This window comes from Camellia sinensis, chromosome 13, assembly GCF_055761805.1.
Source record: "Camellia sinensis isolate YWXY chromosome 13, ASM5576180v1, whole genome shotgun sequence".
Taxonomy (NCBI): Eukaryota; Viridiplantae; Streptophyta; class Magnoliopsida; order Ericales; family Theaceae; genus Camellia; species Camellia sinensis.
In genome coordinates, this window is record NC_138973.1 from 76,704,008 (window position 1) to 76,722,426 (window position 18,419).

General features: G+C 35.4%; 1 protein-coding gene across 5 annotated transcripts; it reads right to left on the minus strand.

Moving 5' to 3' along the window:
• Positions 1 to 1,579: 1,579 nt before the first annotated feature.
• On the minus strand, positions 1,580 to 7,921 carry LOC114280098 (uncharacterized). Of its 5 annotated transcripts, none has more exons than XM_028222435.2 (3): positions 7,703 to 7,920; positions 6,100 to 6,209; positions 1,580 to 4,269 (listed from the first exon to the last, which is right to left on the minus strand). In XM_028222435.2, the coding sequence occupies exon 3, from the start codon at positions 3,990 to 3,992 to the stop codon at positions 1,944 to 1,946; it is 2,049 nt and encodes a 682-aa protein (XP_028078236.2). In that variant the 5' UTR covers positions 3,993 to 4,269; positions 6,100 to 6,209; positions 7,703 to 7,920; the 3' UTR covers positions 1,580 to 1,943. The 5 variants fall into 5 exon arrangements, with proteins under 5 accessions (XP_028078236.2, XP_082758689.1, XP_082758690.1 ...); XM_082902563.1 differs by having other exon boundaries at positions 1,580 to 4,301; positions 7,703 to 7,911; XM_082902564.1 differs by having other exon boundaries at positions 6,151 to 6,209; positions 7,703 to 7,810.
• Positions 7,922 to 18,419: the final 10,498 nt, after the last annotated feature.

Genomic DNA, 18,419 nt, shown 5'->3' on the forward strand with positions numbered 1-18,419 from the left:
GCTGAGAGCTTCCAATCCACGCTCGAGCGTCACTTTCCCCGCTCGAGCGGGAAGGCCAAAAATGGAAAAACTGGAAAAATATAACATGCTCGGACAGGCAACTTTGAATGCATTTTTGCATTTTGCTTCGGGGGCGCTGCCCCTCGACCCCGCCGTGGCGCTGCCCCGGACCCGCCAAGGGGCGCTGCCCCCTGGACCCCCGCGAGCTGACCGGGCAGCTCGATCCCCGTCATAATCAGCGAAGTGGCAATCTTGAACGCTTTATCATCACAAACTTCTCTGAAAGGCTTGATTCGGGTTGGATTCGCATCTAAACACTCAAAGTCTCACTGAAATAAAAAAAACGAATAAAATTACAACTCAAAGGAGTTTTGTCAAACGGGATTGCCAAGAAATAAAACCTAACACTTAGCATTCAACCTACAAGTGGCTCTCTCCGCTGTTCGAACCGCGCGAGCCGATCCCATATTCAACGTGATGACTGACTATGATACTAAGGATAAGTCTAGCATCTTTAAAAAAAGTCAAAAAATTAAAAAGTCGTGATCTTATTTAAGTCACATCATCTTATTTAAGTCATATCACCTCTCTACCACATCACTTCAAACCCAACTCATATTTCATAAAAAGTTAAAAAGTACACTTATTTAGAACATCCCAAACAACTCCTAAATAAATGGTTTGGTTTGGTCGGTGTTAAGAGGGAGTTTAGAACCAAATCACCTTTTCATAGTCGCTTTAGTGTAGAAACAAATTCTAAAGGGTTTTATAAAAACTTATAGAATATCATAATATCATATTGAAAATAAATGAAAAAAAAAGTATAGAGGTTGCTCTATAAATGTCTGTCCCTAATTTTATCACAAAAAATATTATATTCGTTACTTATTTTATAATATTCAAAGAATTAAAATATAAAAAAATTAAAATATAATACTTTGATCGGTTTAATTTGTATTAGTGTAAAAAATTTCAAACCGTATGTTATGAAAAACATAGTGTAAATTGAAATTTCAATGATTTTGAGCAGTTAATCAATTCAACTCCATTGATTTTTCTTACACCCCTTAAATAATTCAAACACTAGGTACATCTCACCCTCGAAAACCACCTTGCAATGGAGGGGTAACCAAAAAAATGTATATTCACAAGGTCAAGCAGCATATTCTTCCGATGTGAGGTCGTAACATGAGGTTGTTGCTGACCTTACTAAAAAAATTTCTAGAAATTAAAAAAACTAAAAGCTTTAAGACATGTTTTGATAATGGAACTTAGAAAATTTCTGGCCACATTTCAAAAGATTGCATAACAATTTCCAAGGCAAATGGTAATTCCTTGTCTCTGAAGTGAACATAAAAGTATGGCATTCTCATTTCCATTGTGGTTCACATTTTCAGAAACCTACTAAAGGGTTCAGGCTTCACTGCTAAGCTAGGTTCTCTCCCCTAAATTACTCTCAACAATCTGAATCATTCTTAATGTTACAAAACCAACGTTTATTGCCCAAAGTTGAGTTTCACTAATAAAATAGTTCGCAATGAAACAAAAAATTAAAAAATATATATATCACCAAGAAGCATTGCAACAGGGAATGTGCTCCTGACCAAACTGTGGAGCTTTATTATACTGAGAACAATTGACTGACCCCTACACATTTGTATAGTGTATTCACAAGAACCACACTGACTTTAAACATCACTATTTACAGACTGACCAACCGACTCACACTCAGAAAGGCTAAAAGGTGTACAATCCCTAGTTGAGTTTCCCTGTTGTTACACAAAGGGTGGTCAGAGAAAACGACGCTTCAGAAGTTCTCACCCATTTAAATCATCATAGCATGAGGAGTACTCATCATCAAACCCCACTTAACAAACCTTAGGAGTGAAGGGCACTGGACATGACTACGAAGACCAAATTGATACCAAGGTAGTGAAATTGGCTTACATCCAGTTATGGGGCATCATGTTGGATTTCTCTGGCTGCGATGGACCACTGCCGACACTTTTACTGCCATTGAAACCAAGTCCAGAACTTCCTGTCAACATTGCCATAAGACTTCCACCATGCACTCTACCTTCTGGAACCAAAACTGGAGTTGCTGATAGACTTCCAACAACTGGACGACGAGTTTGCTCATGTCCAAATTGTTTCCAATTAAAATGGGCAGGGCCAGGAAAAGTCACACCACCACTATCCATCTTTGTAATATTGACATGCATATCCTCAGCATTGACAACAACCTCTTTCATCTTCTCGGGTCTGCTAGGTTTAGGATCATGGACCATAGCTACCAGGGTGGCACCCCCATGTACCCGTTTGTCCTGAACCAGAGCGCCATGTGACGTACATAGCCCAGTCTTCCCCCTAGAAAATGAGTTACATGGTCCATCACCAAGGCCCAACTCTGACCCGGGCTGTCCCCAGATACATCTCTTACCTCCTCCATGTGCCTTGCAAAAATCAGTGCTGCCCTGTGCACTCTTCCCACACCCTTCAAATTTGCATCTCTTGCCCCCACCGTGACGGACACAAAAATCAGTCCGACCCCGTGCACTCTTTGTGCACTCTGGCACGGCACACCTCTTTCCACCCCCGTGCGCCACACAGAATAATGTCCCCCCATGCACGCTCTTCGGGCAAACCCCACCACCCTGGAATGAACACCTTTTCCCTCCACCGTGGCCCTTGCAAAAAGGTGTGCTCCCTTCTGCACCCTTGGTGCACCCTTCAAACGTGCACCTTTTGCCACCTCCATGTGCCTTGCAAAACATCGTGCTACCTTGAGCACCTTTGTTGCATGCCAGATACTGGCATCTACGGCCACCTCCATGTGATATGCACAGACCGGAGAGACCTTCTGCGCTCTTTGTGCAGTTTTCTTTCTGGCATCTTTTGCCACCACCATGCCGAATGCACAATCCAGATTTACCTCGAGCAGCACGAGTGCATCCTTCATGACTGCATCGCCGCCCACCACCATGCGCAATACAGAAATCTGTGCGTCCTTCAGCACTTTTAGTACATCCTAGGAATTCACATCGTCGACCACCCCCATGGGCCTTGCAGTAAACTGTTCGCCCCTCAGCTCCTTTATGGCAGCCAGGTTTCTGACATCTACGGCCACCACCATGGGCAATGCAAAGGCCAGAAGCACCTCTTGCCCCCTTTCCACATCCCTTGAACTGACATATCTTAGTATTAGTACTACGTGATTGTTGCAGTTGTTGCTGTGTGATCCCGGAAGTACAGATGACTGAACTTTTTGTTGTTACTCTGCTTGATGAGAGGTCTGGAACGATCGGTGCTGGATGGATTTCTCTTACACCCTGATTGAGGAAGAGACTAGTCCCTGCTTTCTTTGGAGTAGGCAATGGTTGGAAAGAATTTCCAGTTTTCCAACGTAATGATGATAATCCTTCATCCATATGCAAGACCGCACCAGTGACCAGTGGCATCTCTGCCACACTTTGAGATGGAGTAGAGCTTAAATGGACACTAGTGATATCAGATTCAGTAGGCCCAGTGGAGAGACTCAGTTGCAAGTCAACCTCGGGCTGCATATCAGGTGCCTTCAGATTAGAGCTTGCATGCTTCTTTGGGATGGAAATCTTCTCATTCCCAAGATGAAGAGAAAAGTCCAAGTCAAGATCCATAGAGGACTCCTCGTCAGTTTCTTTGGCCGAAGACACTGTAGTGCATGCGGTTGCTGAACTCCCCTTACTGTCCGAGGAACTTGAGGAATGACCCAACTTTAGATGCAATGAAGACTCTACTTGCTGGCCCTTGGATCCATCAATCAAACTCCACTTCCGTTTAATTCCCTTTGGTGCAGACTTTAAAGGGATGGAAGAACCAGGAGAATCAAGTCGTAAGACGGTATCCATGCAATAATCATCTCCAACTCCTACTTGGATGGACTTACCCAGATTCTTGAATGCATTTAAGGAAAGGTTAGCAGCAAATCGCAAATTCTGAAAACTGGCATCCATGAACCGACAGCGAAGATGCGACACTCTTGCTTGAACCAAATCTCACTTGCAAAAGAACAGTCTGCCTGACTTCCGGGCTAAACAAACTTACTACAAAACTAGGGTTAGTAATATTAGATGTCTCAGAAAGAGTACATCCCACCCCCGCTCACAAAACCTGAAGTATCCCGCCGATCCATTTGCTATAAGAAATTTAATCTGAACTTCTGCTAATCAGCAAAAATAGCCAAGGCAGAAACTTGAATTCTTCACAGCAACATCATGATCACGGACCATCCTGTTTCGCAACAATCACATCATCAAGGGACACTGTTGAGTAAACAAAATGATGCTTGACATATGACTACACAGAGAGAAAATAAATTTATCTATATGTGACTTCCTACAACGCACAAATTTTCACCAGGTGGCAAAGCATAAGGAATTATAAGAGAACTTATGAACAACCAGAAACCGAACAGTTCTATAGGGCAGCATTATACACAGCCCTTCAATCAAAGGTTATGATGAACATTTAATAGTTGTGTTTTCCAGTGAGCTGATTTCTTATCATTTGTTGTTAAGTTTCAAAATTTGAAGCTCAAATTGGAGGACACTGTATTATTCAGACTAATTCATTCCACAATGGAGAGACACCCATTAGCATAACAAAATATCTTCTTTGAATGTAAAGAGAAAAATATACATTCTTTCTCAATTCAAGTGTCAGCAGACCAGGCAAAGCTATAGAAGTGACAAAACGTGATAAATTGGCCATGAAAATGATCACTTTATATACAGGACAAAGATCAAAAATTTAGTCCAGCTTGCATTTGCTTTGACATATTCGATGCCCACATTCACATACCACGGAGGTCAAAAAATTCTGTGTACACTTGTACGTTTGTGCACATATATAACTAGAAAGATAGATAGAAAATTTGATATTATGTACAGGTCCCTGTAGCAATCAAGTCAACCTTTTAGTCTCCACATGCTACTATTGTCCATTCAAACCAAAAGGGATATGCAAAACAGGCAGTAGCATGTCAGTGATACATCAATTTGGTACATGAAACTTCATATGGTTACATCAATACATGATAACTGGTTTGAAAGAGGAACCAAGAAAAGGCAAGGAACCATTAACAAGTGGTACTTGCTATGAAGCATGGGTGCAGGTACGGATACGGGTACACCGATATAGCAAATTCTTTAAAAAGTAGGGTTAAGGTCCAAGTAAGGCTAGGGTATGTCAAAATATATATATATATATATATATTAAATTTATAGCTAAATATCTAACATACAAATCAAAGTTTCAATATTAAAACTAAAAAGAGAATAAGTTGTCTAAAAAGTTATATAATTCTTTCTTTTTCTTTTTTGATTGCCTAAAACAAGATGCAAAATAGAGTAAAACCATGACTCATGGGTAAAGGGTGTTGAAAATAAATTACTTGATTTTTGAAGTTGAAAGCAAAATAATAAAGGCCGTAACAAATTCTAACTGCAAAAAAATAAATAAATTTAAATAAATAAATAAAAACCTCGCCGTACCCCTACTATACCCACGATGTACCTGTGCCATACCCACTACGTACCCAACCGTATTTTACGTACCCAACCGTATTTGCCGTACCCAGTATGAGTACCAGTACAACGGTACACATACCCACACCCAGTAAGTACCCGGTACTCGTATGACACCATTTTTGGAGTACCCGTACTTCATAGTTATAGGTTACTAGAGACTGGAAGATGAGAAGAAAGAATTCATCAAATGACAAGAATTTTATAGCTGAGAGTGCAATTAAGGTTAGAGGTTTATCCACACAAAAATAACAAGTCCAACCAAGAAATTAAAGATTTCTGATTAACTACAACAGGCTGTGCAATGAAAGGCTAAGGACTCTAACATATGAATATGATTGACAGGTTAATACGACAAACATTATTGCATGAAAGTGGATAATGTATTCAATCCCAAGTTTTCTTTGTTTTTTGATTTTGTATTTTTGGAAAGATATCACAAAAATAATATTTTGAAAAAATAAAGCAAGAACATGAACTTATAAATGGACAGCTGCAAGAAACAAAAACAACAATATGTACAATAATCACTTACATAATGACATCTAGGGGAAAAGAGAAAAAAATGGGAAGGAAAACAACCCACTATTTCTAATCCAGACAAACTGCAACACTTGATCTTGATGACCAAAACCAGCTAGGGGCCTAGAGATATTGGATGAACAATTAGGGGGAAACAAAATAGAAAAACACAAATAATATAATGACAACTGAAATTTATTAGCAGAATTAGCTACAGTTGAGAAAGCTTTATAAAAAGTTGTAAAATAAGAAAAGAACATAACATTTGTATAGCACATATGACTTTTCGGCAAATAATTACAGCTACAGATAACAAGTAGATGGAGAGAACAAGGTCAAATACAAATTCACTGTTTTACCAGCACAGAAAGGCGCCACTGTTTGATGACAAAAGACGGTAAAAACATTTCACAAGTCAAAAAAAAAAGGTGCTCAAGTTCTTCAAGACATTTAAAACAAACATTAATTTGATGAATAGCATCAGATAGACATTATACTTTCGTTTCTTATGAAATCACCACATTGAATACAAAAATAAATAAATAAACAATTATCCTCTCTTCTTCACTGGATTATCAGCAATGAAATGAGCCAAAAAGGAAGGTAAAAGAATGCAAGATAAGCAGCTGAATCATAGTCACAATCATAGTAATAAAGGAAAATCAAAACAATTACACATTTACATTAATAAAATTTTCATGAAATAAAGATCAGAGAACAAGGAGAAAAAAAATGATACAGATTTTAAAAAGACTGTTAAACAATTAATTGAGTGTTACATGTGAAATTTAAAAGAAACATGTATTGCCAAAGCTGATCAAATTCAAATCAGAAACAGACAACATAAATCTGACCAAAATCTAGATAGGGTAAAAGAAAATCTAAGCAGAATCTCTTATACATTTAGTTTAAAGTCCAAAATGAAAGGCCAAATAACCACCCAAAATAACAGTGTATGAAGAGTTGGCAAAAAATTTAGATCAATGAGTGAAGAATTCATCGCCAAAGATAGCAATTTAGCAGATTTGACTGAATCAATGAAAAAGACATGATTAAATTTGTGTCTGAGCTAAGAAAAGCACAAACTTGACTGTTTGGTTGCTGAGAAAATAAAGGAAAAGCCTTTCAGTGTATATTTTCTGGGACCAAATTATGAAGGAATATCACTCGACTCAATTAATTGTAAAAAACGTAATTGAGCTTACTCTTCTAGTGAAAAAACACAAAAATTACGAAATCTCATTGAATTTTTTTATTTCCTTTTCTCAGCAACCAAACGGAAAATGAACTAAGACCGAAAAAAACAAAACAAAACAAAAATAAAAACGAAGCAAATCAAAGCGATAAAAAAGAGATTAATCAACTTAATCAGAGCTCAATCACTACAGATCCGGACACGAACCCCCGCGAAATCCAACGAAAAAAACAGCTGAACATAAACAAATATTTATAATTTAACCACACATCAAATTGAACATAAATTCTAAAAAACAAACAACGAACCGATTGCATCGATCGATAAAAGATTGATACAGGGCAGAATTCAAAATAATAATAAATAAAAAAAAAAACCAGAAATTGATTAAAGATTCGAAAGCAGAAATCAAAGAGAGTACCTTGAAGATTCGATTAGTTCATCAGAGAGAGAGGGAGAGGGAGGATTAGGGTTTTTAGAGAGAGTGAGAGAGGGAGAGAGGACAGAGGGAATGAAGAAAGTACAAAATCAATACATACGTATATATCTATATATATATGGTTGTCGTTAGGCTGGTTCGGGTGGAAATCGAAAGGGAAATAGGAATTGGCATTTGACAATAGTCTACCCTGCTTTGTTGTTTTCCACTTGCATTTATAGACCTTATTTGTAGTAATTTAAAATTAAAAAAAAATAATAATTCAAAAGTCATTATCTTATTTAAATTATATTATTTCTCTATCACATCACTTCAAATTCAATTTATACCTAATTTATATTTAATAAAAATTTAAAAAGTACACTTATTTAGATCATCTCAAACCACCCATTAATGTAATTAGACTAGCCAATGAAATTATGCCATATCATCTGTTATTAAAAAATTTGGACTAATGTCATATGTATTATTCTATCAAATATTTTATCAACCTCTCACATGGCTGTGGGACCCATACATATATGAATTTGTGTGAGTCTCACCTCATGTGAGAGATTTGGTAAAATATTTGATAGAATATTTGGAATACATAGCATTTCTCACTAATTAATGCACTAACCAGTGTACCAATTGATGTTGTGACATAATTTAAATCATTTGTCATATTTATAATTTGTATAATGAATAAGTCAATAATAATATTATAACTAATATTAATACACTAATTAATATAGGTAACCCCACTTAAAAATTTGAGACTCAACCCATTGCTAAAGAATAATCCTTGATAGCTCGAAATTCGGTGGCTCAAATTGGCTCGAAACCCAAAACGATATCGTTTTAGGCTCTTTTTTTTTTCCCCTCTTCTTTTTCTTGCTTTTCGAATATAGAGAGACAGAAAAGAGAGAGAGAGGGGAGAGAAGAGGAAGAGAAGAGAAGAGATGAGAGATAAGAACCATTACCGGCGCCATCACCGTCATCACCAGCGACATCATCAATAGATCTGTGTATATACAGATACACAGATCTGTGTATGTCTTTCTCTGTGTGTGTATAGATCTCTCTCTTTCTATTCTGTGTGTGTGTATAGATCTATCTCTTTCTCTCTCTGTGTTGATGATAATGTGTATAGATCTATCTCTCTTTCTCTCTCTGTGTTCTGTTTGTTGTTGATGATGATGATGATGATGATGACATGCTCTCAGCTCCCTCTTCTCTTCTCCTCTTCTTCTTCTTCTGGAAAAAAAAAAAAAAAAAAAAAAAAAAAAAATCCAAAACGACGTCGTTTTGATAGTCGGGCCACTCAAGCCAAATGAAATTTGAGCTACAAAACGGGACTAAATGCTAAATGTGTTCAATTGCAATCTATCCATTGACATTGTGTCACTTATTTATTTATTTGCCTATATGTCCCATACTTCTCATCTGTTTATATAATTTGCTTATTTGTATAAATTATTACAACCATCAATAACAATTTTTTCACGATTATCCATGGAGTGTTCGGTGGTGTTGGTGTGTGAAAGGGTAAAAATGAAAACATTTTTTTTAAAAATAATAAATTATTTTTCATAATTTATTATTATTATGTCATTTACGAACAAAATAGATCAATTTTTTAACCTAATATCATAAATATGCATAAAAATGAGATTTTTACTATTTTTTTCTCTAAAATTTTACTTTAACTGGAAAGGAAAATCTATGACATCAAAAGTCATGGAACAAATATTAAATATAATAATTTTTAGGAATCGCGAATTGGATTGAGTTAAGTGGCATCCCATTCGTCATCAGTTTAAAATTAAGTGGATTGAAAAAAATTAACCACATCCATCCACCGGTTTGGTGGATGCGGATTGAGTAAGCCGTGCTGATTGGCGAATGGATGCAATCAGTTTGGTGGATTAGACTTTACAAATTTTAGACATTTTTTTTTTGAATTATAATTCATAACTTTTACAATCGTCAATAACTAGTAAACTGAAGAAAAAAAAAAATGCATTATTTATTTATAATAAGTCATGGCACCACACATATATATTTTTAAGGTACTGTTTTTTATTTTCACAAAAATATATTTTATTATTTCTACTCTATGTTATTACTTGTTAGCAATTTCTTTCTCCTCCTTTTTTTTTTTTTTTTGAACTTCATCTACGAGCGGATCGGTTTCATGCGGGTGTGAGATGGTTGATCTGCTATCCAAACCTTATCCACGGATTTTGAAATATTTCATCCGCATCCATTAGCCGAAAGACACACATTTGTCCAAAATCAATCGGATTTGGTCAATTCGGTCGGGTTGAGCAGGTTGGCCGGCTTCATGATCACCTCTAATATAAATCTATTTCTTAGACTCATTTTATAGAGTTAATGATGTGTAAGTGATATGATTAGTTGATAATTAGAGAAAATATGAGAAAAAATATTACTTTTAATATTCTAATTGATTATCATATTACTGAATTTAAAAATTGAGTATCATATTTTATCTTAAATAGTTATACTCTTTATAAAATTAAATAAACAAGTCTTACATGTCACTAATATAATTAAGATATGGTAATATGTGATGTGGTATTCCACATTTAATATTTTCTCAAAATTCTCAAGCTTTTACATTGAGTATTAACCAATGACCTTTATGTAATTGTGTGTGTCGATTTCTGAGCACATTGTCAAACTTAGTACTCAACTGGAGAACACCGACAGAATAGATTAAGCTCGAACAACCTGTCACATAAAGATAAGAATCCCGCGATGGTTCGTCCACCTGGGGGCATTCCGACGATCAAGTCAGTAAAATATCTCTCAAAGATAACCAGTAGTGCTTAACTCACTAGACAGAGCATAAAAGACATACCTTAGACCCATGGGGGTGCCTCGCTTTTGTAGCCAACACAATCCTAGTCCCGATAGAAGCTTAGCTTCAATGGACTCAGGATTACTGCTAATCTTGGACTCCTAGTAGGATTAGGATAAACTTTCTAAGAGTCTTATCTTTACCCAAACTGAAGTCCCCTCTTATTCTAGGACTCTTGTCCCTTATCCCGGATTTTGGTATTCTCGCAGATAACCTCGGCTTAGCCAAGATTACCTCGGCATCATGACCAGGACACGTGGCACCTCGGCTGGCAGTTTAGTGCCACATCGGCCAAGTGTTCGTCATTCAAAAATTATGTCCCCACAACTGCCCTCTAGGTTCTATTACCTCGGCATCCTGAGGTGATTGAACCTATATTATTCATTCCTTTAATCATAACCCCGGTTTAACTTCAGCTTGTAAATTTTTCTTAAATTTTCAACAAGTGTTAAACATGTCATCGGTTTAACTTCAACTTGTAAATTTAAAATTTCAACAAGTGTTAAACACGTCATCGATTTAACTTCAACTTGTAAATTTAAATTTCAACAAGTGTTAAACACGTCCTCGGTTTAACTTCAACTTGTAAATTTAAATTTCAACAAGTGTTAAACACATCCTCGGTTTAATTTCAATTTGTAAATTTAAATTTCAACAAGTGTTAAACACATCCTCGATTTAACTTCAACTTGTAAATTTAAAATTTCAATAAGTGTTAAACATGACCTTGGTCTCTTTTTTGTTGGAATCTGGAATCTGCTCACTTTAGGCTGAGCTCTTCTCTTCTCGGACCTAATCATTTAGGCCGAGATCTTGTCTTCTGAAGTCTGGGATCTGCTCACTTTAGGCTGAACTCTTCTCTTCTCGGACCTAATCATCTAGGCTAAGATCGTGTCTTCTGAGATTCTCCATGCCTGACCTCCCACGAAGGCTGGTGAGATTGTCCCTTGGTCTCGCTATGCTGAGGGACTGCAGGAACCGTTTTCTGCCCCTCTTTCTGGACACCTTTCTTGGCCATTGGAATCGGCGTATCTTGTAGCAAGAACAGTGACTGCATGATGTTGTTCTGCATCAGGAAATTGACGATCGTTTGCAGGTCTGCCAATTTGTCCGCCATTCTCTTCATCTCATCGTCCCTCCGCAGGCATCTATCTTTCTATACCTGGAGGTCGTCCTCGTTATAATATCCGCTCCGGTCTGATTTCTTCGGTACACCGCCCTCCTGGCCAACGTTCTTTCCTTTGTGATTCTTATCACGAGTCTCTTCGTTGCAGTTGTCTTCTTCGACGTCAAGGTCAATATGTTTCCCACTCTCAGTAGGGGTGTCGTCTCCAACCTTCTCTTTATGTCCGTCGTTGGCCATCTATTCTCCTTTCCTTCCCACAGACGACGCCAAATTCTGGGTGTTGATTTCCGACCACACAACCAAAAAGGGGAACTCAACTGGAGAGTACCGGCAGAAAGGGGTTCAACTCGGGCGGGCTCAACTCGAGCAACCCGAGCCCAGCCCGAGTTTTTTTAGGGCTTGGGAAACTATATCTTGTAATCTGGACGGGCCAGGGTAGATTTTTGATGCCCGAATTGTAATTTGGGCCGGCTTGGGTAGAACCAAAGGCCAACCCGAGCAACTCGAAGCCAAATTGAATTTAATATATTATATAAATTATATAATATATATAAATTAAATAAAAGAGTTATTCTTAATTTTTATTTATTTATTTATTTTTTGGTTAGTCTTTCACCGTTGGATTAACATCTTTTATGTGTACCCTCAGATTAAATCTAAAGAAAACCCTACCTACCTTATCTCTCTCTCAGACTCATTTCATTTTTTGTTCAACTTTGAAGAACTTTGAAGAATGGCGCTAATCTGCCTCAAGTATCGTTCTTCTCCTCCTTCTCAACCTTCTTCTCTTCGCTAATCTGCAAAACCCTATCGTCCCCGATCTCCACCTTTACTTCCTCCTTCTTCAGCCCTGGTAGATCCGCCTTGGATAAGCTTCCTCATTCTTTGTTCTTGCATCAGGAATATGTAACTAATTTATATATATATATATATATATATATATATATATAATCTGGGTGGTAGTTTTGATCTTCGTTTCTTATCGATGCATGTACTACCATTGTTGTTGTTGTTTTTGACATTCAGTTTGGTTGATGATGTTTATGGCGATTAAAAAATGGATGAGAATGAAGGGAAATTGATGATGTTGATGCCACTGTTTTTGGGCTTTGAGAATGATGAAAGTGATTTTGGCTTTTAGGTAGTGTTGAGAGGCGTGGGTTTCAGGTAGATGTATATAATATATACATAAGTTAGATTATCCATTTTATACAACCAAGCAGATTACCCATTTTACATAAGTTAATCTATATAATAATTTTACACAAGCAAGCAGATTACCCATTATATATATATATATATATATATAATTTAGGCTAATAAATATATATAATTAGCTCTTGCAAGATTGTGACTTATATATATATAATCTTGTGTTTGGTTCACATTAAATATATATATATTTAGTAAATATATATATATATATATATATATATGTATATTATTTAGCAAAATATTTGTTCTTGTGTTTCTTTGGTTATGTTATACATGTTTGTAAATATCATTATCTTTCTTTTTTCAGTGTAGAAGAAGCTCTTGCAAGATTGTATGTCAGACATGATGGGGGAAACTGATGGAGAGAATAACAAAGAGAAAGATCCAGTTGGGGGTGGTGCAAAACCAAACGAAGGTAAGCGCAAGAAACAATATAAATCCAAGTCTCTAGTGTGGGATCATTTTACAAAGATTAAACAAATTAATGAGAGTAAAGCAGAACGAGCAAATTGCAACTATTGTGGACATGAATTTGTTTGTCCAAGTGTTTTAGGTACTAGCACACTTTGGAGACACCTTAAGCAATGCTCTTATTATGATGGTAATAAAGACCCAACCCAACAACATTTGTCTTTCTCCTCAACAGTTGATAGTTAATCTCATATTGTGAATTGGAAATTTGATCAAGAACATTGTCGTAGGGAACTTGCTTGTATGATTATCATTGATGAACTACCTTTTAGTTTTGTGGAGAAAGAGGGTTTTAAAAGGTTTGTGAATGCCTTACAACCAAAATTTCACATAGTCTCAAGAATCACAATCACCAAAGATTGCATAGAAATTTATAATTTTGAAAGGAAACTTTTGAAAGCAATCTTTCAGAGTTCAGCTTCACGAGTTTGTCTCACCACAGATTTGTGGACTTCCATTCAAAACCTTGGGTACATGTGTCTCACAGCACATTACGTTGATAGTGATTGGAAGTTTTAGAAGTTACAAAAAAAAATTATCAATTTTCGTGTTCTTCCAAGTCCACATTGTGGTGAGGTAATTGCACAAGCTGTGGAAACATGCTTACTAGAGTGGCAACTGGAAAAATTAGGCACACTTACGATAGATAATGCAAGCTCCAACGATGTAGCAGCTTTAAGTTTAAAAAGGAGGCTTGTTGAGAAGGATGGGTTGTTATTAAATGGTAATTTTTTTCATGTGAGGTGTTTTCTCGTATCCTAAATCTGATTGTGAGGGATGGAATTGAGGAGGCTAAGAGTTCAATATTGGCTCTTAGAGATTATGTGAAATATGCGAGGAGTTCCCCATCTCGATTGCAAATGTTCAAAAAATGTGCCGAGGAGGAAAGAGTTTTGGATAAGAGGGCTTTGTGTTTAGATGTACAAACACGATGGAATTCAACTTATGTCATGTTAAACAATGCAATTGAATATCAATTAGTATTTGAGATATTGGAGGAGAAGGATGTGTGTTTCAAAATTGAGGTTAAGAATGTTATGACAGAGGAGGATTGGAGGACAGTTAAAAGTCTTCACAAGTTCCTTGAGAACTTTTATGTGATAACAAAGCATGTCTCCGGTTCCAAGTATGCGACTTCTAATTATTTCTTTCTTGAGACCAATAGGATTCAAGCTCTCCTCTTGAGTTGGGCAAATCATGAGAACGAGTTCTTTCTAGCATGGCCATGAAAATGAAATTGAAGTTTGAGAAGTATTGTAACATCGAGAAGTTTAATCCTTTGTTGATTGTTGCTGCGGTTTTAGATCCACGTTACAAGTTGAAGTATGTTAAGTTTTCTTTCACAAGATATTATTCCATTAGTGATGTTGATGCTATGATTGAAAAAGTGAAGCTTATCATGAAGCAACTTTATGAGCATTACTCTACCTTTGTGTTAGAATCTATGGAAAATGTGGGTGTCTCCAAAGGTGGAAATGATGTTAGAATGGATGATCTTGGGGTTTCAAGTGTTGGGGTTGATATGCATAAACAAGATTGGCATCAATTCTTGAAAGCTGAAGAAACTGTGGTCATTAAATCCGAGTTTGATCATTATTTGGAAGATGGGGTTGAAGAGGAATCCGAACACTTTGACATTTTAGTTTGGTGGAAAATGAAAGCTTCTACATATCGTGTGCTTCGTCTTATAGCACGTGATATTTTGTCCATTCCTATATCAACTGTTGCTTTAGAATCGGCATTTAGCACCGGGGGTCAAGTACTTGATCAATTTCGCAGTTCTTTAACTCCTAAAATTGTGGAGGCTTTGATTTGTGGACAAGATTGGTTAAGGAGTTCATCAAGTCCAATTGATGTTGAAGAAAAATTAGAGGATCTTGAGAAACTAGGGTCAAGTAAGTTAGTCTTTACACTTGTGCTTTGTTTTTAATTTACAAATCTTATTATATTATCTCAAGTATTTTAATTTTCGCAGCCATAAGGGATGAAATTGGTACTCTTTCTATATCAAGTTCAAGTAATGTTTGAAAGAAATTTTACCACGAGGTAAGAATAATTTAATATTTCATTTGACTTGTATTATTTTATTGGAGTTATTTGTAATTATGTTCTTTTTTTTTTTTAGGACATGATTGCATTGAGATGAAGATGTGAAGATCAAAATTGAAATTTCTGTTGGATTGAAGTTTCTGCTGGACTACGACTTGGATCACTTCTTTTTATTTTGTTGTTTTCAGTTTATGTATGAAATAATGAACCATTGTTGTTTTCAGTTTATGTTTGGCATCTGAGATGATGTTGAAGTTTGTATTGAAATTTGATGATGTTGAAGTTTGTTGTGTGGAAGTTTTATAAGTACTAGTGTTTGTGGTTGTTGTTTGATTTATGCACCAGATGTTGAAGTTTGTTGTTTGATTCTTTCTTATGTATTCTATCTACAGGTTTCATTTGGTGGACACAAGCAGAGAGTTTCATTTGGTGACCAGAAAATAACTTTGAATAATTAATTACATGTTTTGGTCTACCTACAGGTTTCAAAACAAATGCTACTAAATGTGGGCACATCCAAATTTTGGTCTACCTACAGGTTTCTGAACTTGTGAATTTCGGGCAATTCGGGCTAACTCGAGTTCAAAATACAAAGCTTGGTCCGGGCTTGGGTAGCAATGCTCGGGTTCATGGTCGGGCTTGGGCGGGCTTGGGTATTGCTAAATACAATTCGGGCTGGGCTTGGGCAAACCCCTAACCCGACCGAACCCACCCGAGTTGCACCCCTAGGTCGAATAGATTAAGCCTGAACAACCTGTCACAGAAAGATAACAATCTCGCAGTGGTTCGTCCATCCGGGGGCACTCTGATGATCAAGTCAGTAAAATATCTCTAAAAAATAACCAATAGTAATTAACTCACTAGACAGAGCATAAAAGACATACCTTAGACCCATGGGGGTGCCTCCCTTTTACAGCCAACACAATTCTAGTCCCGATAGAAGCCTAGCTTCAATGGAGTCAGGATTACTGCTAATCTTGGACTCCCAGTAGGATTAGGATAAACTCTCTAAGAGTCTTATCTTTACCCAAACTGAAGTCCCCTCTTATTCTAGGACTCTTGTCCCTTATCCGCTTATCCCGAATTTCGATATTTTAGCAAATAACCTTAGCCTAGCCAAGATTACCTCGGCATCATGACCAGGACATGTGGCACCCAGGCGGGCAGTTCAGTGCCACCTCGGCCACATGTTCGTCATTCAAAAATTATGTCCCCACAGTAATCAACACAAATATATAAATATCGGTGGTACTATATACATCAATTAGTGTACTAACTATATTAATTAGAATACTAATTAATACATATATTATTATTCTATAAACATATATGTTTGAAAGAATCTTTTTTAAATTTATATGATAAAAACTTGTGATACTGCAACAAACCTTTTTATTGCTACTTGCAATATCTGCTTTCTAATGAAATTTTGTGTTTTCATTTTGAGTAAGGATAGGAATCTTAAATGAATTATTATTTGGGTGGATTATATTAGTAGTTTCTATAATTTGGGACTTGTGTCACTTTAGTCTCTGACTTTTCAATTGTGACATATTTGATCTTAAATTTTGGATATTGTTCCAAATAAAGACAATTAAAGATACCATTGCTCAATTTCAAGGATAAAGTTGTCAATTTGATAAAATATAAACTAATTTTATAAAAATAAATGTCAAAAATATTTTTGAAAATAATTTCTACCCACCAATGATAAAATTATGTAAAATTGATAAATCTTTTAGATATTTTTTTTTAACAAATTAATTTTTATTATGTGCTTTGATGATGATCATGTAATAGGTGGTTATTAGGCTTTTAATGTGTAATCGATATATTTAATATATGAAATGTTTTTAGTTTTGAATTTTTAATTTAATGGATTGGTTTAATAATTATGTTAAAGTTGTCGCTATATTTGACTTTTGGCAAAAATATAAGCTAATTTAATGAAAATAAAAACAAACACTCATTACATGATTATAATCCAAACACATAATAAAAATTAATTTGGTAAAAAAAATAAATAATTAAATATCTAAAAGATTTATCAATTTTACATAATTTTATCTTTAGTGGGTAAATAATTTTTAAAAATTCAAAAAAAAATTTTTAACATTTATTTTTGCCAAATTAGTATACATTTTATCAAGAGTGAATTACACTAATAGTCCCTATAGTTTGGAACTTGTGTCACTTTGGTCCCTTACTTTTCAATTGTGATACATTTGACCATGAATTTTGAATCTTGTTTCAAATAAGGACAATTGAAAATATCATTAGATTTTTCAAGGGTAAAATCGTCAATTTGATAAAATATAAACTAATTTGACAAAAATAAATGTCAAACAAATATTTTTCAATTTTTAAAAATTATTTCGACCCACTAAAAATAAAATTATGTAAAATTGATAAATCTTTTAGACATTTATTTATTTTTTTATCAAATTAATTTGTATTATGTGTTTGGATGATGATCAAGTAAAATTAATTTTTAAAAATTAATCATGTAATTTTTATTAATTTTTATCAATTTTACATAATTTTATTATTGGTGGATAAAAATAATTTTTAAAAAATTAAAAATATTTGTTTGAAATTTATTTTTGTCAAATTAATTTATATTTTATTAAATTAACGATTTTGCCCTTGAAATTAAACAATAGTATCTTCAATTGTCCTTATTTGGAACAAGATTCAAAATTCAGGGTCAAATGTGTCACAATTGAAAAGTCAATGATCAAAGTCACACAAGTCCCAAACTATAGGGACTGTTAGTGTAATTTGCCCTTTTATCAAACTGGCGACTTTATTCTTGAAATTGAGTATGGTTTCTTCAATTATTTGGAACACGATTCAAAATTCATGGTCAAATATATCATAGTTGAAAAGTCAAGAACCAAAGTGATATAAGACTCAAACTATAGGGACCGTTAGCGTAATTCACTCTAATTATTCTATATAATACTCATCTA

Coding starts and splice junctions, on each gene's coding strand:
- LOC114280098 (XM_028222434.2), bottom strand. CDS start 3,992: ATGGATGCCAGTTTTCAGAATTTGCGATTTGCTGCTAACCTTTCCTTA.